Source organism: Ischnura elegans, chromosome X, assembly GCF_921293095.1.
Source record: "Ischnura elegans chromosome X, ioIscEleg1.1, whole genome shotgun sequence".
NCBI lineage: Eukaryota > Metazoa > Arthropoda > Insecta > Odonata > Coenagrionidae > Ischnura > Ischnura elegans.
The window spans coordinates 1,630,034-1,655,512 of NC_060259.1; the positions used below are offsets into that span (position 1 = coordinate 1,630,034).

The 25,479-nt window shown below is 39.7% G+C and overlaps 1 protein-coding gene across 1 annotated transcript in view; it reads right to left on the reverse strand.

Annotated features, from left to right (window-relative positions):
* LOC124171939 (espin) overlaps window positions 1-25,479 on the reverse strand; it is a 445,604-nt gene that overhangs the window by 34,121 nt on the left and 386,004 nt on the right. The window contains exon 8 of the mRNA XM_046551385.1: window positions 21,224-21,556. Within this exon, the coding sequence (XP_046407341.1) occupies window positions 21,224-21,556 (333 nt within the window). The remainder of the gene's footprint in view (window positions 1-21,223; window positions 21,557-25,479) is intronic.

Below are 25,479 nucleotides of genomic sequence, written 5' to 3' on the forward strand. Positions count from 1 at the left end.
GCGCGGAACCCATTAACACTCACAAAATTACACTCGAGCCTTTTCCCTCTTCGATAACTAAAGCATTTTCTTTATAATCTACTATTGGAAGTTCATATTTTAAATATATTTATCTTATTTTATTGAAAATGTCTACATACAGCGACAATGCCAATTTAAAGTGGCCCAATCGTACAGCAAATCTATTAAAAATGTATAAAACAAATGCGCAAAGCATGCCAAAGGGAATGAGGAAAATGGGCTAGAAACTGAATGAGAAGTGATTTCATTGAGCGACGAGAGGTAAGAGACAACTGAGTAAATTCGTTTGATTGTGAGGGGGAGGGGTTCGAGGTAGGGGAGGCGCAAAAAGAAGATGAGCGATCGTCGATTGAGAGAGAGAATAGTGTTCGGTGGGCACTCGACGATATACTCCGTCCTTCACAGCGCTGGTGCACACTTGGATTATGGGTTACACGTTATCACGAAGGGAGCAATCGTAGGGAAATAGCAACGAATGGCTGGCGGCTGATCATGAATGACTGAGCATGCGTGTAGCAGGCACATGGCTTTGGATTAAACCGTGTGGATGTGCTCGAAGAAATTTAGTTTACCGTAAATTAATACACCAAGGTCCTTCACTGATGAATGGCGGTTGAGGGATATGGAATTTAAGGAGCTAAACAATTGATGTTAAGCGGGACTTGCTTTTCAGGTGAATAAACATGGAATTTCACTGACGTCCATTTCGTTTCAGTTTCATTGGTGAACACCAATGGGAGATGTTTTCGATAGTGTTCTGCAGTTCGCGGCGGTCATACGTATAGTCAGTCAAATATTGCTCGACTCTAATTATTTCAGTCATTACTTTGTGGAGGTATATCATCCTAGCCATATTAGTAAAAAAAGTACTTTTGCGCCATCATTTCCAAAATCTACATTACATATACTTTCAATTTCTACGCGATGAGATTCGATCCGCGCCTTGGCATATTCGTGATAGCCCCGCCCCCTCTCTGGATGGCGCGAGCGCGCGAGTGACGTAGACGAAGGATTTGAGGCGTTTCGGCAGGCGCGGGAGAGAGAGTGCAGCTGCCTACCAATCTACCTGGCTCCAACGTGACCTGCTCGCGTGTCACTGTGCTACGATGGTATTTCGCCCGCCTAAAATTCCGCGTCTGTAATTTTAGTCAACGAACCAATAGGGTGGTTTCCTGTTATATTTTTATTGCCTAAATGGAAGGATTATTACTCCTATAGTACGCATTTCACGCTTTTAGATTTTTAAATGACGATATCTATTTTTCGCGATTAAATGAAAAGTGAACAATTTCAAGCGCGCGAAAACGCGACGGCTAAGTATGAATGATGGGAAAAGCCTGTGTGACGTCATTCTGGTTCCCGCTGCCGCCGAGTGAGGTGACCTTGGGGCGAGAATATGTGCGCCACTGCGATGCAGGCTGCTATCAGGTAGCAGAGTACCCTGCTAGCAGGTAGCACTTGGCTTAAATAAGGATTATTAATACCTTATAAACCCAGGAAAATCTCCGACCATAGACAGTGACAGGTGATTATTAGGGTGCCTCGTTTTGCCACTTTTTTTTAGGAGCGAATCGTAATACTCGGCAAAAGTTGCGTACCCGGGTGGGTACTACAGATATGATTTTTTTTCAAAATCAGTTAATATCTTCTGTTCGCCATTTTGTCTTGAAATTTCGAAATTTTTAACATAAAACGTTAAAAATATAAATAATTTAAATTCGGTTTTATCAAGCACTCATTTTTTCCAATGATGTATAACATTGGTTTTTCCTTGATATTTTAGACCAAACGCGACAGCTCTATTCCTTCTACTTATCGAGAAAATGACCTTTTATCGTGCCCCCGAAAGCAGTTTTGGGTAGGCAACCCGCAACACACAGTCTACTTTTTTACGATATGCATGCGATAAATGACGCGAAATAGAGATGTTTTTCCGTAAAAAACGTGTAAAACATGTCTGAAGTTGTCAAGGGTAGTCATTAGGATTAGTGTACGCTCTTTTATGCCATCGCCGACTATATTGACCATATTTTCGTGTAAGAAGATATCACTGAAGTTTCTGTCGAGACATGTGCCGTTTGGAAAAAAGCGTCTATTTTAGTAGTAACGTAAACCAGAGTACTTCAACTCATCTCGCGCTACATGATGAAAAAAAATGGCATATTAAATCCTATAGAATAAAACTTTATTTCAGAAAACACAGGATGACTTATTAAAGTCTTTCACTAAAGAGGCGACGAAACTGTTTGATATAGCCTTCTGCAAATGTGCCAACTTTCCCAATTGTGTCTGCCATAAGAAAAAAATGTTTCTATCCTAGAGTACCAGTTCCTTGGGGAACAGCGAGGTCGAAGAATAATCCGAATTGGAACTATTGACATCTCTATGTCAAAAATGCAAGAGAGGGCTGAACGTAATCATATAAATGAGAGGCTTAAACTCAAATATTTTGAATCAACAGTTGTCGTTTTGGAATGAAAGTGAATACTTTGAGAATACTCAAGTTGATGAGGAAAACCATGACGAATGGTGCGCTAAGGATATGGTATTCACCAAACCAAGGGAAAGAAAGTCCAAAGGCAAAATAGACTTGACTAAGACTGCCATAATTCACCAGAGATATAGCGTAAGTGGGGGACTGCAGCACACAATACATTCACTGTACTTAACACATCTTTAAAAGGGGGAATTATAGTTCAAGAGCAATATAGCGACGTTAAGCAATTAACGTTAAGCAATGTAGTTCTTGGCTATGACGGGACGAACACCAATGCGGGTTGGAATGGTGGTTTCCTGCGAAAATTGGAAGAAATGTCGGGAAAACCTATGCAATGGTCTATTTGCCATCTGCATTTCATTGAGTTGCCTTTTCAACCTCTCTCCGCCCACATTGACGCGCTTTTTCCAGCCCGTATTAATACAAAGCTAACATAGTTTCAAAACTGCCTGAATGTGAAAAGCTAACAGTGGTGTCATTTAATCTCATAAGTTGTAACTTGCCAAACGACAGCCCAGAAGAAATCTGGAACCTTAATAAGGAACTGAAGTACTAAGTCAAGATACCCCAAGCCATTGCGTCTGAAATATGTCCAGAAGGGCTAGTCACTATGACTCCTGGGAAACTAAATAAAGCGCGTTAGTTGACCACAGCTAACACAGTTCTTAGGTTATACATTAGGCTAAGAAGCCTAGCAATAAAGTCCTCGAAATAGTAACATTTATATAAAGGGCCTACGTAGTGATGCAATGTAGGATCAGGACTCAATCTTTGTTCGCCGATGATGGTCGTTACGTCTGTGAGACCATTCATAGATACAGATACTTACCAAGGGAGCACCAAGGAGTAGTCTATTCATCCATCCAAACAAAAGTGTTTCCCGCACTCCCGGAAAATATTCTAATAGTGATAAGTGGTCGTCGACTGACTGTCCGACAGGAGGCGCAAATTAAAATTCTGAGAGCTATAGATCACGAAGCAGGTATTTAAATTATGGCATCAGATGAAAAATTATTTCCCATTTGAATTTTGACGCAATGGATAATGGAGTAATGATTCATCGGGAAAGCACCGATGTTTCTAGTATCGTGCTACAAGTTGTGAGGAATACATCAAATGAAGAAACCGTTGAAAAACTGTCGCTTCCTGAAAATACTTCGCCAGAATAGTCATTCGCCGTATATCTCCACCATACAGTGGCAGTGGAAAGGACAGTGAAGCTAGTCTCCGAACCGGCTTCCCATGCACGCGGCAATAACGCCAAGGATGGCGTTATCAGACCCACTTTGATTTCACAGCAAGTTCTGCCAAAGTTTCAATCTAAATCTCAATTTTTCACAATATTTCCGAACAAATAAACTGGTCTGCATAACGTTGGCTGGTAGACTGGGTAGAGGAGGCGGAGGAGCCCAAGGTGCAGCCACCTCCACGAGATGGGCTCTGGGTCACATGGCTACCTTCTCTGGATAGGTGAGCGAGGAGCTCTACATTTGCTAGATCATAATAAAATAAATCCCTTTTCTTACCGCAGGGGAGGTGAATTTGACCCTTGAGGGACATAAAACCGTCATAGTGAATCCCGAATGATAAAATTTCCATATTCAGTGATATCTTCCTACATAAAAATATTGTCAATATAGTCAGCGATGGCATAAAAGAGCATACACTAATCCTAATGACTACCCTTGACAACTTCAGGCATGGTTTACACGTTTTTTTACTGAAAAACATCTCTATTTCGCGTCATTTATCGCATGCATATAGTAAGAAAGGAGGCTGTGTGTTGAGGGTTGCCTACCCACAAAACTGCTTTCGGGGGCACGAGAAAAGGTCATTTTCTCGATAAGTAGAAGGAATAGAGCTGTCGCGTTTGGTCTAAAATATCAAGGAAAGACCAATAGTATACATCATTGAAAAATAATGAGTGCTTGATAACACCAAATTTAAATTATTGACATTTTTAACGTTTTTTGTTAAAAATTTCGAAATTTCAAGACAAAATGGCGAACAGAAGATATTAACTGATTTTGAAAAAAAAATCATATCTGTGGTACCCACCCGGGTACGCAACTTTTGCCGGGTATTACGATTCGCTCCTTAAAAAAGTGGCAAAACGAGGCACCCTAGTGATTATTGAGGGATGTTTTCCTGAGCTCTGTGCCTCATGCATGCATTGGTAACCTCAGACGATGTAAAACTCCTATATACTCTTATAGAAATTAGGTCCCTGTGACGTCACGTGGGCGCATCGCACGGGCGCCAATCTGGCCTTTTTCAAATGAGGTTAAAATTGATCATTGCCTTTCGTCTAAACTGGGATTTCTAAAAACAAATAATTTGTATATTATGAATTCACTAATGGTGGGTAATGAATCGCAAAGCAATGTCTTCCGTTTTCTTTGGCGAAGGAAACTACCTAATTGTACTCATGGAGTCCCCCATTCTCAATGTGTTTTCTCAACCTTACCCCCCCCCCTAAGTCTCCCTCATAACCCTGACCACTCCACCCTTCCTTCCCCGCCTACACACTACACCTCCCCTCCCATTCCTACTGGCCCCTGACTTGACGTTGCTACCCAATCCCCCTTAACCTCCCCACCCCTACAACCCAATTCTTGAAGCTGTTAACCATTCCTTCCAACCTCTCCTCCACCCCTTAATCCCTCTTGACTACTGTATATGTGGAAATAATTCCATTAAAAGTTCCTAATGATGATACTATGTAATCGAAACCGTTCGCAATAATTAATAAATTGTGAAATCTGCCATTGTCTTTCCTTTCTGATACATCACGAAGGAGTTCCATCATGTTTCGCCTGACACGATTGAATTTTCAATTCTTGGTTCCAAATTTTATGGTAAAAATTTCAAATTTTATGAATGTTGGAAAGAAAATGTATTTATAATCGAAAGATTCCTGTGATTTGCGAGACAGCATAGGAAAAAATATAAAAATTAGACAAGAATCACTCTTCATACTACAGAAAAGGTTAAGAGGTGTACATTAAAGGAAACGTGTGAAATAAGGGAGCACTTGCCATGAGGTGGAAAATGCAATTTTGCATTCACTGACTTACATTCGTATGATCCTGCGAAGAATAAACTCAAGCCTGAATGGTAACGAATAATATCAAGTATAATGAGGAACTTGCATGGGTCGTAGATTGCTCTAAAAACTATTTTGAATAGGTCAAATGGATACATTAGCTCGCAAAAATACCTTCAGTTTCTCCATTCAACATCAAAAGAAATAAAAAAATTGCATTTAAAATCGAGAAAAATTTCTCTGAGCCGACCACTGCGCGAAGACACCCGAGCGTTGCCGAGGCCAGGCGTGACGTCATAGGTGCCTAAACAACCGCAGGGAGTTGGAAAATACGCTAAGCGCTTGGTGTAAAATTTGTTTTGAGGGAGTATTTAGCCGCTCATCATCACTTTATTTTGTTCTGTTATTCTTGGGCAAGTTTTCCTATTGCTATTGTGCCTAGATTATTACTTGGGATATTAATAACGCGGCATCGGGATGATGAAGTACAAGCGTTTCACTTCGTGTGTTTTAGTTATCAGAAAAATGGATGATAACGTTGCCACTCGTTCGAATAGTACACCTGAAATTCATCTACGTCTACATAATACCCCGCAAGCCGCCTTTAAGGCGTGTGGCATGGGATGTTAGGACACCAGCCTTTTTTTAGGACACCAAAAATTGATGCCATGACCCTCATGGAATTTGCTAAGACAAATTATTGCTATACGTTGGCGGCAAATCGAGTTGTAAAAGAAACTTGTAATACTGGAGGATAACGATCGTAAGCTGTGCTGTTGAATTTGGCAACGCCCGATTAGCGGAGAAGGTAGTCCTATCCGTCCTACGGTACGAATTCACAGCAAAACAGTCTGCACACAATCCACATGTGATATCGCGATCGGTTCCGCTGCCAACACACACACAAGCTACAACCTATTTCAATAATATAGGTAAATCCATAAACAATATACTAGCATATACCATAAAAATATAGCGGGAAATAGGCAAATACTCTTATCAAAAACTGGATGTCACTGTCACATTCTTATATTCATCACATACAACTTACAATAACAGAACTCGTTATGATGAATACAACTATTTATTCACTGATTCACCCTTAAATTAGCCCACACAAGTGACACAGGTGACATTTCTCACTACTATTCGTTGAAATAATGGAATAACAAACTTCACACACAGTTTTTATTTCAATAGCGTGATCGTGAAATGTCATATCTACTGTGACAACGGAGATTAGCACGCCACTGACAACTTTTACACTACTGTTAGACATTTATCGATAGCGTAATAGCACTTTTTACAATTCAATCACGATGGAACACTGACAACTCTTGGCCGATATTTTTCAACCTTGTCAAACTTTGTGCATTTCAACCACTGACACTGTGATTATTAGCAGTAGTTTAACGGGAGACGTCACGTTGAAAATAACACTATTTTGGCACAAAAATGTTCCTAGAGATCTCCAATCAGCGAGCAAAAGTTGCATTGACTGGAATTCACCCCATAATACAAGCACAGACAGTCCTAAACGACGAATTCTCCGGTACCTACGAATAAACGGATGAAGTTATTGTATATAAAAGCTAAGCGGACATCAGTAAACATCAAAATCGTTCTAATTGCATACTTAAATGAATGATATACCGTCGATAACATCAACTTACAATTAACGTATCCCCCTTCCAATGGCCGTGGCTCAGACTCCTACAACGATGTTATTTAGGTATTATATAATTTTTGGTTTAACTGCACCAGTTTTATATTTTATGCCCGTACTCAGATATTAATATTATAAATAATGCAAAATATGAGGGCTTCCAAGCCTCTATCGTCGGATATTTATCTTTAAATATAAAATAATCAACACGTCTAACAAACGAAGCTTTCACAACTGCTGGCAACTATTACAAACAATCACAACAATAGCTTCGCGTGATGTTTAGGCACCTTTGACGTCATCGAGGCTTCGTCGGCAGTGGCTTGGGGGGTGAGGTAGTTTTTCCCGCGCTTTAAAATTCGTAATATTTATCATTAAATATCTCGCGAAGGAAAACTCAGATAAACATGCGGTTTTCTTTGTTGTATTCAGAAAATAATTTTCTGTCCGCCTGTGAAATAAAAAAAATTCATGCAAGTTCCCCATTCTTCTCGCAAGACGTTAGGCTTAAGTAATCTTTACGTGCCAATCAGATATTTTACGAACAATTATTCTCAGTTTAACTTCCAACAGCTATTCCTGGGCTAAAATTCAGCTTCAGGTCGAACGATCAAATTGCTGGTCATTTTAACCCATTACACTGGTAAACACGATTTTTGGCGCAAAAGGTTCATTAACCGATACTAATAGGGTTTTTCGCGCTGATTTCAAATATGTAAATAGTTTTTCTCCATCACCCTCAGTTTTCATGTGATTCACCGAAACGTCCTGAAAATCCCGAAAAATTTGGTTTCATGCACCAATATACACTTAAAAGGACATAACTTCCACCCCAGTTATCGTAGAGCAATGAAACAAAAACCAGCGCACTTGTAATACTATACGTGTGAATTGAGACTGCATTTCGTTCCATTATACATCGTCAGGGATGGTATCCGGGGACCACAATGTCAAAAAATGCAATTTTGTTCCTGAAAAAGCGAACTTTCTGGACGCCCAGTGATATATATATATATATATATATATATATATTTTTAGTATTGTCAATTTTATCGCTCATATATTATTAATCAGGATTGTGTCGTGAGTAGTGGATCGGAGCGCGTGCTTTATAATCGCACACATTCCTACTGTAGTAGCGTTGTCAGTCATTGTTGACCACACTCGCTCGTCAGAATCACCGACATTTCAGTAGCAAGCGTAAGGTGACAGAGGACTTGAATAACCGGTACGAAGTGAAGTTGTTTTCTCCTTCTTCAGTGTGCGGTGCTGTGCCTGTGTTTTACGTGTGAGACAAGATGCCCAGGAAGTGCGTTAACCACCCCAACAACTTCTGTTATATTTGTGGGGAGTTGACATTCAAGTCGCAACGTCGTTCTTTGACCCCTTTGGTGAAACACTGCTATGAATTATACTTCGGTTGTAAAGTGGGGGAGCAAGACAAGGACTAGGCGCCAAATATATGTTGATCGACATGCGCGAAACGACTCGCAGAGTGGGAAAAGGGATCGCAGCGTCACATGAACTTTGCTGTACCCATGGTTCGGCGTGAACCACGAAACCACTCATCAGACTGTTACTTCTGTGTAACAAAGATAAGTGGAATTACTGCAAAATCCAAGCATACAGTGAAGTACCCAGATTTGCCGTCTGCAATGAGGCCAGTTGCTCACAGCGAGGACTTACCCGTGCCAGCTCATCCACCACAACCACCAGTGCACTTTGAACATGAGGAAGACACCCATGTTGAAGAGGTACAGCTGCATGATCCTACGTTTACGGCAAGTTTATCTTCCAGTGAACCTCATCTCCTAACTCAGGGTGATTTAAACGATCTTATTCGTGATTTATCCTTGTCGAAACAACAGTCCGAACTGTTAGGTTCAAGACTAAGTGGCTGGAACTTATTGCATCATGACACAAAGGTGTGTTTCTATCGCAATCGTCAAAGAGAGTTCCAAAATTTCTATTCTGAAGCAAATGGTCTGGTTTACTGCAACAACATTGAGAATGTGATGGATGAACTTTGCCATGAACTTAAAACGAGTGAATGGAGACTATTTATCGACTCGTCAAAAACGAGTTTGAAGGCTGTGCTGTTGCACAACGGGAACAAATTTCCCTCTGTGCCTGTAGCTTATGCTACTCACGTGAAAGAAACTTATGAAAACATGAAATTTCTTTTGGACACAATTCAATATGATATATACAAATGGATGATGTGTTGCGAGTTAAAGGTTGTTGCCTTGTTAACTGGTCTCCAGGGAGGCTACACCAAATTTTGCTGCTTCCTATGTGAATGGGATAGCAGAGACAAGACACAACATTACCTCAGAAAGGAATGGCCACAGTGGCAATCACCAATTCCTGGACAGAAAAATATTGCGCATCCTCCATTAGTCTCCTCAGATGCAATTATTCTTCCTCCTCTGCACATAAAGTTAGGGCTGGTCAAGAACTTAGTGAGGGCTATGGACAGAAATTCAGATGCATTTCGCCATTTGAAGGCACTATTTCCTCGGGTAAGTGACGCCAAAATCAAAGAGGGAATTTTCGTGGGACCCCAGATGAGAATTTTGATGGGTGACAAAATGTTCGAGGATGGGTTACACCCAGTGGAAAGAACAGCTTGGGGGGCACTGAAAAGTGTGATACGGAATTTTCTGGGGAATAATAAAGCAGAGAACTTCCGATACATTGTGGAAGAAATGTTGCAATCGTACAAAGACATGGGGTGCAACATGTCGCTGAAAATTCATTTTTTGGACTCGCATCTGGACTTTTTTCTTGACAACCTTGGTGCTGCCAGTGACGAGCATAGTGAGCGGTTCCACCAAGATATAAGTGTTATGGAGAAGAGGTATCAGGGGCAGTGGAATGCAAGAATGGTTTCTGATTACTGTTGGACACTGAAGAGAGATGTGAAAGATGCGAAATACAGAGGGAAATCCATCTCCACAACATTTTAAGGTAAGATGATACTTTCTTACATGCTTGCATATTTCTATAAATATGCTATCTTTTCTAAAACTGAGGGTGATGGAGAAAAACTAATTACATATTTGAAATCAGCGCGGAGAACCCTATTAGGATCAGCAAATGAACCTCTTGCGCCAAAAATCGTGTTTACCAAAATTGCATTTTTTGACATTGTGGTCCCCGGGTACCAACCCTGACGATGTATAATGGAACGAAATGCAGTCTCAATTCACGCGTATAGTATGACAAGTGCGCTGGTTTTTGTTTCATAGCTCTACGATAACTAGGGTGGAAGTTATGTCCTTTTAAGTGTATATTGGTGCATGAAACCAGATTTTTCGGGATTTTCGGGACGTTTCGGTGAATCACACGAAAACTGAGGGTGATGGAGAAAAACTATTTACATATTTGAAATCAGCGTGAAAAACCCTATAAAGATCGGTTAATAAACCTCTTGCGCCAGAAAATTTTTGTTTTTTTGTAAACCAATGTTACCGGCCGAGTAAAGAAATACTTGAAAATATATATTTTTTTCTCTTTATTTTACCTAATAACATGCTAAATAAGGTAAATTGAAAATATGGGCCTTCAAAAAATTTGCTTATGGTATAAGAAAATGTTGCGTTTTCGCAACGTTGGCCGAATCCGTCTGTATGCAGTCATGCAACCCGCATTGCAATACATTGCCGTCTCATAGGAATATGCTGTTTTTACTGTCGGATATAATCCTATGCCTTTTTATGCCACGTATATGACAAATATTGGATAAATAAAATCCTTAGATATTTTGTTTCCAATGAGGTGTTGTTATTTGACCTAAATTCACTATAAAATTGATATGCTTTACGGTATGAAAGAAATAAGTCAAAGTGAAAATTTTCTCAGAAGAGCAAGTATTTCACATTTTTTCATTGACTTTAATTTTATCATTGCAGATTGAATTACAACAATTTATGGATAGTTATGAAATACTCAAGCATTTTGGGTGCAATGGAGCATAAAATTTCGTACATTCACACATGGTTTGGCTTTTACACTGTTTCGGCAACTACTGATTTTTTTTAAACTCTATGGCCAAATTCGTCCTTTCATGCTTCACGAATCCGCGATGAATTACATGGCCTAACTTTTCTATGCTTATGGACGCGAATTGTACAGGGGTATGTCATCTACTGACTGATTGACTTCACTTTTTAGATGCATCCCTGCTAGATACGATTTGAAGCCTACCAGTGAAATTTACTTCCGTTGCATTACCTGTACAATCTCCTGGCGTTAGTGCAAACGCTGTCCAGTAAGTTGATAAGCTAGGACCTTTTTTCCCCTAAATTCTAGTGCGGTAATTTGCATTATCAAGTAGTCCACACCTCCCATGTATTTACTATACTCCCCAATAACACGTATAGTATTTTCTTTTATTAACATAGAATATTATGTGAAATTGTATTTTCTTTTTTCTGCTGAAACTTTTCCCTGTGCCCAATGGAAGCGAAAAACTTGTATTGCTGTCTACAGGGACAATTTAGTTATCATTCCATCGAACAATACTAAGACCTTCGGCTTTATCAAATGTTTGTTTTCATGTTCCTCTCGGTTTCACGTCGATGATTTTATTATATTCTATCAGGCACTCCTCCGTTATATTTTCACGGATGACTCCAGTGACAAATAATCCTTTTTCTTTCAAAATAATAAATAGTCTTCAAGATGAAAAGAAGTTATCGAAAAACATACGGTAATTCGAGGGATCAGGGATAACCTTGAGAAAATCCAGAATACCACTTGTTTCCAAGCCTAAATTTCGATGGAAGTAATTTTCTATCGCCTGGTTGAACCCTAAAACCGTCTGAATAACATAAGCACCAAAGTTAAAAGCAAAATCTAAAAGGCTTGTTTTAAAAGAACATTTATGCACTGTAGTGACCAAAGTAAGGCCCCATTTGCTCATTATTTCAAAATTATACGCCATTATTCCGAATTCTAATTATTTTTAGTTCAAGTCGTCAAATTGAGGTCATAATTTACAAATCTGTCATTTTCGTCCTGTCAGGAATTGTCTTAAAAGTGTAGATTATTTTTTATTTATCTAAATATGTTCTGGTTCAATCATTTCCGAACCAAATCTACGCCTTATCGTCTTCATTCACCCAATATCCTGTTGTAAAAGTGGGTGATATCGCTGAATCGTGAAGTAAGGAAGGACTAATTCGGATTGAATGTACAAAGTTTTGTGTTCCATTGCACCCGAAATGCTTTCATGTAATTCATAATTAGTCATTATTTGTTGTAATTCAATCTGTTGTGATAAAAATGTCGATTAAAAACTGGAAAACACGTTATCTTCTGTAAAAATATTCACTTTGACTCATTTCTTTCAAGCCGTAATGCATCTCTATTTTATATTGGATTTAGGTGAAATAATGCAGCATCTCATTGGAAATATAATATCTAAGAATTTTTATTATCAAATGTGACGATATCTGTCAAATACGAGGCATAAAAAGGCATAGGATTATACCTGACAGTGAAAACGGCATATTCCTGCGAGACGGAAATATGTGGTAATGCGGGTTGCATAACTTCCTATAGATACCGGATTCGGCCAACGTTGCATAAACGCAACATTATTTTCCGTATCTGATTTTCGCTTAATGTTGACTCCCTGACGAAATATAAGCTTTAATATCTATTAATTGAAATTTCTACGTCCACATGGACGAATAAAAAACTTAATAAAGGGAATAGTTACTCTTAGGAAAAATTATCTTGCTTAACAGGAGACTCGAAAATTGACACATTTTGAGTATTTTTATAAATATCGAAATACTTATTAAATGTCATTATAATCTCATTAAAAATCAGTTTAAACTTATTTTTATCGAAAAAAAAGCGACTTCTACATGAATAAAATTCATTCGAAACATTTTTTTTGCATTTCTCAATAATGTTGCGTTTTCGCAACGTTGGCCGTAAATGGGTTAATGGGAGACAGGACAATTTTTAAGCATGGTATTAAGTGATAAAACGTGTTTTGTGTTATCTTCGAAAAGGCTGAATAAAATAGAATACTATTAGGAAAAAAACGATAAAAACTAATGATTGACTGTGGTGCGTATGGGTTTCCGGGCGCTCCAGCCGCGTTCGTCGGTTTTGGGTGACGACGGTTTCGAGAGCCATCCTGCTCCCGTCTTCAGGTCGAAGTGGAGAAGCTTAATTTTCCGCCGAGTTATATAGGCAGGCCCCTGGGCGCTGATTGGCCAGGACCCTCTTCCATGTCTTATCGATCGGGTAGCCGTGGTCTCTATTGAAGTTCTTCGTTTTGTATATCTCCAGGGCTTCTCTTATTTGCCGTGGGTAGTAACGGCTCTCCTTTACCAGTATTCTTGCCTAGTCGAACTCAATGGTATGTCCCGGCTCACTCCATGCGTGTTCTGCGATGGCCGACAAGTTGAACTGCTTCTGCCTCATGGCTCGGGCGTGTTCCTTCATCCTTGTGGCCATCCCTCGACACGTCTCTCCTACATATGATTTCCCACATGAGTAGGGCACTTGGTAGACACCCTCTTATAGCTCATGGAGTGAGCCGGGACATACCATTGAGTTCGACTAGGCAAGAATACTGGTAAAGGAGAGCCGTTACTACCCACGGCAAATAAGAGAAGCCCTGGAGATATACAAAACGAAGAACTTCAATAGAGACCACGGCTACCCGATCGATAAGACATGGAAGAGGGTCCTGGCCGATCAGCGCCCAGGGGCCACGCTATATAACTCGGCGGAAAATTAAGCTTCTCCACTTCGACCTGAAGACGGGAGCAGGATGGCTCTCGAAACCGTCGTCACCCAAAACCGACGAACGCGGCTGGAGCGCCCGGAAACCCATGCGCACCACGATCATCGCCGCGGAAACCTACGCAGGAATTTCTAATGATTGACTGTATAATACTCATTAGACGTTATTTTGACGTTGTAATTCACAGTTAACCTTTTCAGTATTCGAACAATTAGCAATCTCTGGCCAAAAATTAGAAAATAGAGCACTTGTTATAAAGATCAATCAGCATGTATGGCTAAGGGTCACCACATTGAGCCATGAGTCGAGGATAATTTTCGACATCTAGCTAGCCGAAAATAGGATTACGTCCATCACGTAATGGAAACATTATTATCATGTTAATATAAGAGCTAAATAAAGCCTTTGGGAAAGTCCTTCAAAATGAACTCCTAATTTTTTGAGTGGCAGTAATGAGAAATTTGCATATAATTTGCTATCACGATGAAAAATATGCTCGTGCACAATAGAAAAGATCATTTTTATGGTGCCATATTTTAAACTCCAACGGTCGTATTAATAGTTTCCTTAGTAAGCCACTGACGCGGAATTAGTGTTCTAAGTAGTAGCAAACGATCACAATGGTATTCATAGATCGTTACAAAGGGCTAATAAGCTTAATATGCGAACTATCTTAGTAGCCGGCTCTTAGACACCCTCCCCTTCCTTGATTAAGGGAGCTACTAAATATGGCGGACCGTTTTTGATAATCGAACTCCGGTTCTATTTGTATACTCTTACAGATTTTTTACGCATTGTACCAAAATGGAACACGAAAATCCATTCTTCAAGTTAGGCAGGCAACGTAACTAGTGTAGTGATTGAGAGGAATTGAGAGTTTTACATGGCTGCAATGAATCTACTACGTGCCGTGAACTTTCATTGGGCCTCTAGTGTAAGTGAACACAATTTGTGCCTTTAGTGCACCCCTGGGAAAATTTATTGCATACAGACAATGAAGTAAAGAGTGAAGCGACAAGTGAAGTGATATTTGTGTGTATAAGCTTCGACAAAAGTATTTATTTCTTTCATACTGGTTTAATCTACCGCATACATTTCGATCTAAAGTATCTCACTGTTGCAAAGGGGATATGTTTCATATTTCAAGTATTGTTCTTTAGGGATGCATTGAACGTGTATTAATTTTAATACGTTTCTACGCTTATAAGTTCAGTTTGATTTTATTACCGATTCCGGTCACTTCATCGTGAGATTTGGCCTGTGTTTACATTTCACTCATTTTGTTGCGCTGTTGTTTTTGTTTTGTTTACGGCATGACTGATGTTTATTGATGTTACAATAACTGGTTTAGCAATTTGTTTCAGCCTATTCATTTCATTGTCTACGGCATGGGCATACCTAGGATCAAAATTAGGGGGGGGGTGGGAGCCGTGGTCGTTCGAGTTGTAATAACTTACCTAGCAGAGGAAAGGTTAATGAAACCAAAATTTCAAGAAAATTATGACAGCGCTTTATTAGTTTATAAAATTATTTCCTTGAAAATAATAATGATTTTCATTTTTATTCCATGTATTATAACAATAACATTTTTCTTCAAAAGAAAATTTTTTACAAAACTTTCGTTCAGCTCTAAATATATTTTCGCTTCTAGGGGGGGGTCTGCCCCCTCCTGCCCCCACTGGGTACGCCCATGGTCTATGTAATGGTAATATGAAATAACATAAACTTATTCTAAATTGTTAGTGATGAGTGGGAAGTGAGGAATCGTTTCGAACTTCAACGAGTGCAAATTCTTTTAGTGTGTGCATAGTGATTGGAAAACTGTTTATCTTGCTTTACTAGTGTTTCATTATAGTATTTTAAATTGATTGTGAGCCAAGTTTTTCATTGAATCATTTGATTCGGAATACATTCATTTTAAGTATCGTAAAGACAGTCCTGAAATGTGTGTGGGTTTTAGTGCTATTTATGATATGATCAGCAATAAATAAGTACAACAAGTTAGGTTAGTCATACGTAAATGTTTTGCTATTAATCACCTCTGGTAAACTATATTCCCTATGTTTCTGCACTTCTACGCTGTCAATATTTGAAAACTTTAAATGTGGCGAGGCAGATTGCTGTGTCTCGTTAACATTTTACGAGTTGTAAGCATATGATACTAATTTCTCGCACGAAGGACTTTGTAACGTAAAAAATGTGTATCATTTTACACATACACCTTAACGCCATTTTCTTTGCGTTTCATTTCTGCATTGTAAAAGTTTTATAATTGTACATTTCTACTCAAAATTGAGGTGTATTTATTACTTTTCGAGTATAAATATGTATAATACTGACGTTGCTAATCAATTTTTCTCATACTCACAACGCATCCACCAATTAAATAAATATTCAAAGCGCAAAAAATATGCACTTCAATGTATACTTGGCCGTTTGTACAAGAACAACTGCATCTCAAACATACAAATGCTTCGGTAATGTTCATTAATCTCTCCTTTCTCAATGATTTAGCATGATTTTTTGTGTACAATAATGAGTAAATATCTATGCGATGGATTTGCATCGATTTATCGACTATCTAGACAAAATTTCGATGCATTTTCTAGAATCAAATTCTTTGTTTTTCATAGTTATACGAATTTTCCGCGCCGCGGAGGAGTCAGATGCAGTGTCGCCAAGAGTAGCCTAACGGGTTGAACACCAATCGCTGCCGAGTATCGGCAGCCGAGCTGGCTGGTAGCATACTAAGTTAGTAGCTCTTAGTATCTCACCATGAATACCATATCCTTAGTAAGCGACTTAAAGTTCTTAGGAGCCGAATAAGTTAGTCGCCCCACTAGCATGTTTTAGCGGGACTATGGATACGGCCGCAAGAATCTCACATGACAGCATAACAGACACACCAATCTCCGTCAATGGATCAAAACGTGATATGACTGATAAAAAATATGTCGAAAGGTGACTTATATGAGCAATTAAAAAGGTATAAATATTACGTACTGTCGTCAGTAGCACAATGAGAATCAATAGAAGAGGCAATTTCGAGATTTCAAAGTACCTAAAGCTCCCTTCGTTTTATCTGCCAGAAAGAATCTTAAAATATGTTGGAGGCAAAACTATACATTTCCAATAAATGATTGATTTAACATTGCTATTTCGTAGTTTAACTACAATTCTTGTGTTTCAGAGTATGGAAACGTCATGAAATCCTGAAATGTGTTCTCGATTGATAGGGGAGGAGTGGGAGGGAGGCCACGGTAATGTCACGGTCCATTTGATATTGTGTCCTTTGAATCAATGGGAACACGAGTCAAGCCGCATAGCAATGGAGCAAATACGACGCGAAAACTAATTTACATAGTCAAAGTACCCGACGTATGATAATTTAATAAGCATTTATCAATTCGATTTTAAGAACGATTTGCAATTCGAAAAAGGATATTAAGAGCCGAAGAACGGTGAAGAGATACTAAAGGAATAAAAGTATAAGAATAAGTGGAGATATGTGGAGCCAGAGTGGGAGGAACTCGTTATAAAAACCGATATCTACGAGTCAAATGCCTGTACGAAGGAATTGATCCATTTTGCTTCCGCAAGCATCCGAAAAATTGAGAAGGAGGTTCGAAAGGTGGTTAATTTTATATACTAAGTCAATATATGGAGCATCGGTTGGATGAAAGTCGTAACGCATCATGGTACACGGATTTGTTCCAAATAAAAATGACTTGCTGTATCCTCATCAGCGGAAGAAATCCAGGAACTCGAGACGGCATAGCAAGAAACATATTATACAATTTAATGCCATACCTCATGCAAGTATAAGGCTATTGGGCAATGCCATTGGAGTGATCATTAAATTACCAATGATTTCCTTGATATATACAACAAATATGAAATCCGCCATGAAAAAATTATTTGGCTTAGCAGGAATATGAACACTGACGTCCCGATTGCCGGCCAGGTGTGCTACCAGTTACACCACGAAGCCATCCTCTTCCGAGGTGAATCTCAGACCGGGTAACCGAACAAGGTGCTGACCTCTACATGGTGTATATAAATTCGCACCCATGCGCATGAGGGCGTCACTTGTTCTTTGCTGTGCTTTAGATTAACTTGATGTTTTCCATTTGTCTTTCATAGCGGTACGTCGTGATTAAAACATTGAAAAACTTAAAGACAGACAATAAAACTTCCAGTGCCAATTAAACTTAAAAAATTCGTAATTTATTGAATCCTAATTCTCAATTATACGTACTTAATAATCTATAAATTCGAACATTCATTCGTGAGCGTGTGGGATTCCTTGTCGATGCTGATTAGAAAAAAATATATATTACTCCGGGAAGGTAAGGAGAACCAAAAGAACATTGTTATGACAACCACTTACGGAATATTTTCATTTCCATTTCGCATTGGCTGATGAGGCAAATTTGGCGCGGCAAATATTCTAGAGAGCATTGTTTCATTGCTTGAGCATTATTAGGTTTCAAAAGAAGACACTTTGCCGGCCGCCCTCCGCGACATACAACTTCTTTCAAACGGATGCTATCGTCTTGAAATTGAAAGGGCAGAGGTAATGAGAGGGCACCTGATGAGTATTTTCCCATATCTCGACTTTCAACATTTATACTCATTATTTTCTCAGATGCAAAATTTAAATTCTTAAAATACAGGCGAATATAGAAAAGCCTGTTCTCTATAGATGCTGAAAATTCCAAGGTGATAGCATATGCTTCTAGCAACTGATTCGTCGCGAAGAAAGACAAAAGGCGAGCCGTTGGGCGTGGGATGCGTGCGATTCTTCTTTCCGTGAGGCACTTCTCGGCTATCGTTCTTGAGGACTACCACATGGAAAGCACATTGATACATCCAAATAGAGAGTTATTTGCCAGTGACGCAATTCATTAATATTTTTCGAAATGATAAAAATTAGTACCTACTCTTGAGAGTGGTGCTTCAAATAATTTTCTACTAATCTACGGTATAAACGTTCACCATACGTGCCGTCCTGACTGGTCATGGTCGTCCACAGCAGGTCTAAACGAGCATTCATTCCTGGCATCCTAGACTTTTTATTAGACCACTTCCTGTCTTTATTTTCGTGCGTTATCATTTCGCTAGAACGTGATAAATCTCGAAAGGAATTGCCGAAGTATGAAATACCAGCGAAGCACAATGCGAGACAAATGACATGCATTTTACATTTACTCGACAAAATTAGAATTTATTGATTTTCAGTGCTGCAATGGCAATGTACCAGCTGCGCATCAAAATCTGAGGAATAGATAGGCTGACAAAGAAAAGAAACCATAACAAGATAGCAATTCTTGGCACCAATACCGCTAAAGGCAAGGACAATAAAGATCATATAAATGTAAAATGCATGAAGTCAGGAGATATATAGTCGGTAGAGTAGACGGATATAGAATATTACAGAGCGCCAGACGCGTTAACCCTTTCTAACCCAGAGCTGCTTCTGAGAGAAATCAAATAACTGAAGACGAGGAGATTGGTACATACAGATTTTTGGAAAAAATGCTGGGAAGATTCGATAGAAAATCCTGAAGAGCAAGTGACCAATGCATTGGAGAAAAACTACTACGGGGAAGTAAAGTAATTTGAATGAGACAGGGAATGGAGGACTGCACTAAACGACCAACACTACTGTAACACTAATGATAATAGTACTCCTAAATGGGAAAATTCAGTTGAGTTGTTTAATTTTGAGAGAACTAATCCAAACAAAAAGGTCAAGTATGGTAACAAAACTTGAGTTCTGGAAAGAATATTTTCACGAGTTAGTTTTTGCATTCCCTTTCGCAATTAACTGTTTAGTGTATTCACAATAGCAGTCTTTCAGAACGACACTAAGAACATCATCTTAGAACCTCACTGTGTTTCTAGGAAATAACAGAATTAAAAGAGATAGTTAGCCGAATGTGTAGGTGTAGGAATTCTCTTTTCTCCAGAACAATGCGAGGCTTTCATAATTGCTGGATTAAATATTAAATGAAATAAATTATACATTTGGCCAGACAGTGAAGAATGGACAATGGTAGCCGCGGAAAAATCAAGGATAGAGGCCTTCGAAATGTGGTGCTATAGAAAAATGACGTGGATCAAATGGATCGACCGAGTTAGTAATGATCAAGTCCTAAGAAGATTAGGAGAGAAGAGAAGCCCCATGAAAACCTTAAGAAAAGACGGAACAACCTTATAGGCAACAGCTTGAGACGTGACGGCTTGATGGAGACAACTGTCGAGGCACAAGTGGATGGCAAGATTGGAAAAAGAAGATCTCGAACAAAATATATGGAACAGGTAAATAAGGATGTGAATGAGAAGAAATACGCTGGTGTGAAAAATTGGCTGATAGGAGAATTGGGTGGAGAGCTGTGTCGAGACCTGATCTTAGTATAGCTGACCAGTGATCATGATTTTGCGGAATGGATCAGTATAGGGAGTCGTTTTCCCTTCAAACAATTAAGGAATCTAGTAAATGGCACTCGGTGGTAACACATAAAAGGCGCGCATCTCCTCTTTATATTGTTGTTGCTAAGGTCGATAACCCTCTCAGCAATACGGCGCAGTAATCACTATGATCGCGACTCCCTTGAGAGTTGAAACCGTGAATGGTCATTGCTATAATTAACAAAGCCTTAGGTATAAAATTTCCCGCACAATTCTATAAGTAATTCAATGTAGAGAAAAGATGAGAGATTGATTGATCGGGACTGCGATTGGAGAGGGCGTGGTGAGCGGGAGCGAAGTCAGCAATAGGAGGAAGCGAGGTGAGGTGTGGCACGAGGCATTGTACCCTAAAGTCTATCAACAGACACAATCAACTTTTTAATGAAAGATTCAACTTTTGCCTTTTTAAGTCTTCTAAATCATCCAATTATTTGCAGTTACTTCATGAACTGTCAAAGCTAGAAAAAAATAATATTTAAAAACCAGCTAAGCGATCTGTGCAAAATATTGGAAAAATTTTAAGTGGAAAATTGCTGATTCAAAAGCACTTCCCAGAGAAAAAAAACCGCGCAACAATACAAATGCCCCTAGAGGATATGAATGAGCCGTTTTTTGGGTTTCTGATATGCAGTAAGCGACATATTAATCCCCGTTCACCACTCAGCCCTCAGCTATCCGCGTACATTTCATCCTACGGAGCACGCTTCACGTGCGGCTGGACGCAACCAAGGCCTTATTACCACTCACCGTTGGGGTCGTCATCGCTGTCCGTGGAGCTGGACGACAGTTGCGCCGAAGACAACTTCTGGTGGACTTTGGCAAACTCCTCGACGGATTTGGAGGTAGAGGCATTGCTGCTCTTCGGCACGGCCGATGCTCTGAGGGATCCGTTGACGGCCTCCTCCGTGCCGAGCAGCCTGACGCCCGACGTCAAAGCCCCTTCCGAAGTCTTCGCCTCCTCGCGGACTTGGTAAATGTCCTCGTACTCGTGGTGCTGCCTGGAGTTGCGGCGAATGCGATTCGGACGCTCGGCCACCACACACACGACTCCATTGCTGGCGTGAACATCCGCTTTCACTGCTGAGCGAGAAAGACAGGAATGGCGACTCAGTTTTGAGAATTGACGCACATGCCGATAAATTTACTCGCCTTTTTCCGCAACCTTAATTTGAATTGAAATACAGAAATCCTACTTAGAAGATACTTTGTTTTGCGCTCACATGCGGCTTCAGTCAACAGAGATAAAATATTGGTTAATGACAGTGAGAGTTGATGAATTCCCCCAATTATGCAGACTACAATGCCTTGTCACATAACTTCAAAAGTTACCTAGTTCAAGTCGGTCGCATACTTAATTTCTCCTTTTCGCCTTAACTAACAACTCGATCCCAGCCCATGCAATTTTCGAATGCATGAATGTTAGCATAGTCAACGAAAAGTGAAATCAAGACGATTTATAGACGAACTACTCCAACGCTCTAACCATAACATAATTATAATTATATTGTAATTAGTGCATTGGAATAATCCCTCCTGTCTCCAACAGATTCAGAACTATGGCCAAAGAATACCGCCTCATTTTTCCAACCCCAATTTGGAATTTCTCAGAAATTTTGTCGAAGAAGACTCCACGTGCGGATTGTCGCGAGGGCGGCGACAATGTCAAGTGAAATGCTGCGAGGTTCTGCGAGGGGAAATGAATGCAAAAGGGCCGATGCCTTCAAAATCCGATGCAATGTTAGCTTGCAGGGTGCATTTGCACACGTAAACGGACCTTCTGACGAAGATTAACGAAGATATCGAGTCATTTCACCCGAATGCTCACATCGTATCGTGGGGGAATATCGTTATTATATTGCCGTAAATCACTGACTGCAGAATACATAAAGAAAAAATGCAACAGCTCTGATTTATGGCACAGTTAACTTCCTCAGAATTTTTATGTACCTTTGATAAAACAAAAAAAATCGAATTGCTCGCCCAATTGTGTTATAATGGTCCTGCCCCAACCTGAAACACAAATGAACCGCTAACTGCAGAGAGGTATCATGCCAAATGTGTGTAACTTTACAGGAGAGGAAAAAAACTAGTAAACCCCATATAAAACTAGTAAACCACATATATATATATTTTTTAAAAATATTTTTTCTTCACATGGCTAGGAATTTGGAACTTGTATGTACTAGCAAAGTGAGTAAAATATTTTGAGAGAGCTGACTAGAGATGTTTTTAAGGCCTTGTTTCTTTTTTGCGGTAAACAAGAATGTTTTAGGACATTTTATGTAGAAAAAATCAATACACAAACAAATTTTATTGTAAAAGTTTATCTGAATAAAAAATACCTCGTTCGTCTGTATTATTTCAGTTTATATATTCATTGGATGCTGTTGTCGTTCGCATGACAAAATCAGATTCCAAAAGTACAATTTTTATTCTGCTATTCATCTTATTCTTCCTTCTCTTCCTTTACCTTCTCTACCTTCTCTTCTTCTCTACCTTCTCTTTATTTAGATATTGCATTTTTATGTTAATTGGAAGTCCAATTGAATGGGTTTTTGATAGAAGCCCGGATAGACTCTTCTGAGTTCCTCTGTCTGAAGTAATACACTGCTTAGCCGGCAATGTTCATGCAACACTGCTCCATGTGGTGCATCTCGCATGAAAAAGTCATTCTTCCTCTGTATTTTGATATGGAAAAAGTCATTCTTGGTTTTTTTAAATATTTTTTTTACCTTTGTCAATTTTGTTTTTATGTACCTGTTCAACCTTTCACACACTTTGTAAGCCCCCTTATCGCCATCACCGTCATGAGAGATAAAAGTTGTACATTCCTTCGTTGAAAGATCATGCAAACCAAAAACGTAAATAAGTACTGTTTGAGGTAATAGGTGTCTTTGACATGAATACATGGGATACAGGATACAAATCAGATGAACTGGATATTAGTTCACGCGTCTGCCACAGATATCAGGCAGCTATTTACCGTAGAAAGGGAACTATTCCTGGACTAAACAATATTGAAGGCGTTGTCATGCTAATAACACCGATCTCACATGTTTCCTTTTTGTAGCAAATGTCGAGTCTTGCACTTAGCAACAACTCAAACCAAAAAAATAAAAATCGTCCAACTTGGAGGTGATGCCTTTCTGCAGTTAGCGATTCAAATGTACACTCAACTTCTAACGGATGCCCATACCAATAGACATATTCGCTATTCCAAGGCTTTTTTAAGCAATATTTATTGATAAGCCAGCTTCACAGTGCACTTTCAGGACACAGCCATTTGGCTGCGATCTGAGGGCATAGAACGTTGATGAAATTCAACGGACGGGCAGATTAAATGAGGCATCATTTAATCGCAAATTAGGACCGAATCTGATAGAGCGGAATTGAAGCATAATAAAATAACATGATCGTTTGTGTGCAATGCTGATTAGAGTCTTTTCCAATAATCACTCAGGTGTACTACTGTGAGTGCAAAAAGTTTTCGGACAGCCCTTGTTTCCAGCCACTGAGGCTATTGTGACACCGCGTTGCACTTGTTTTAGGACTCGACATGGCTGTAGTATTATTATGGCCGACATTTCCGGTTAAGGTTATGAATTGAAAGAACAATCTCACTCAATGGCCACGCCGCAGGCGCAAAAGAACTGTTCGGGTGAATCCGTTAATCCAATGGACAAATACGCAAAACAGTAGCGCACAAAAAGTATTCGGACAGACGATGCACGTCGATTGACGCGCGTTTCTCGGACTGCACCGCCATCGGGACTGCGGGCGCCCTCTTTGCTGTGGCGAAGCAAGGCGCATCTTTGACCGAGCGGCGACCTGACATGTTGACAGAAATGGAACTAAAATCAACTGAGACGATTGAAGCTGAGCGAAATCTCATTATTAGACACCATAATCAGTGCAAGTCACGGAATCAAAGACCTGGACTTGTCGGACGACTTAGGTCAACTGCTTATGACATAGTTAATCGGTTCGGGAAGACCAAGACTGTTCTAAACAAGCCCCAAAGTGGACGTCCACGGATGCTGACGGACAGTGATAACCGATTCATCTTGCGGGAGATCAAGAACGACCCTAAAACCAGCGCTCCCAAGGTAACTGCTGACCTACAGAAACGTGGTATTTACGTTTATCCGAGTATCTACCATCCGGAATATTTTGAAACAGAACGGGTATCATGGGCGAGTAGTAAGGAGGAAGCGTGGTCAACCGCAAGAAGCAGGTAGATTCCTCGCGGGAACCTCAATCTGAACCTCTTTGAGTACTGGTATCGCGTAATTTTCACAGACGTGAGCAGGTACAACATATTCTGCTCCGAGGGTCGTCTAATGGTGTGGCGTCAGAAATATCATGAGCTTGATCCCAAGAACTTGAAAGTAATGGTGGTCGGTGGAGGTGCTTGGTGCGATGGTGCGGGGGTGTATGGACTCGTCTGGAGTGGATAATTACAATTTTTGAAGGGGAACATGGAGCGCAAGATGCACATCGACATAATGAAGTAAATTTTGATAGTTAATGATGATAAAATGGAACTGATAAATAAATTTATATTTCAACAAGACAAGGATCCCAAATACATGGCAAAGAATATAAAGCTATGGATCGCGTCTAACACACTCAAACAGTTGAAAACCCCTCCACAATCACCGGACCTCAATCCGATAGAGCATCTGAGGAGTATCCCGGAGGCAAAAATAAGGGAAAGGCATATATCAAACAACGATGACCTCAAGACTGCGTTGCTACAAGAATGGAATAAAATACCCCCTAGGGTCACATCAAGATTGGTCCATTCAATGCCAAATTGCCTTCATGCATTCCCGAAAGGCAAAGGGATTGCCACAAAATATAGAGGATTGCATACATAGTGCCTAATGACTCGATTTAATATAAAAAATTCAGGTGTCCGAATAGTTTTGTGCGACATAGTTGAAGTTGTTTTTATTTTTTGTTTTAAGTTTCGAAAGTTTAACTGCTGTAGCTGTTGCTGC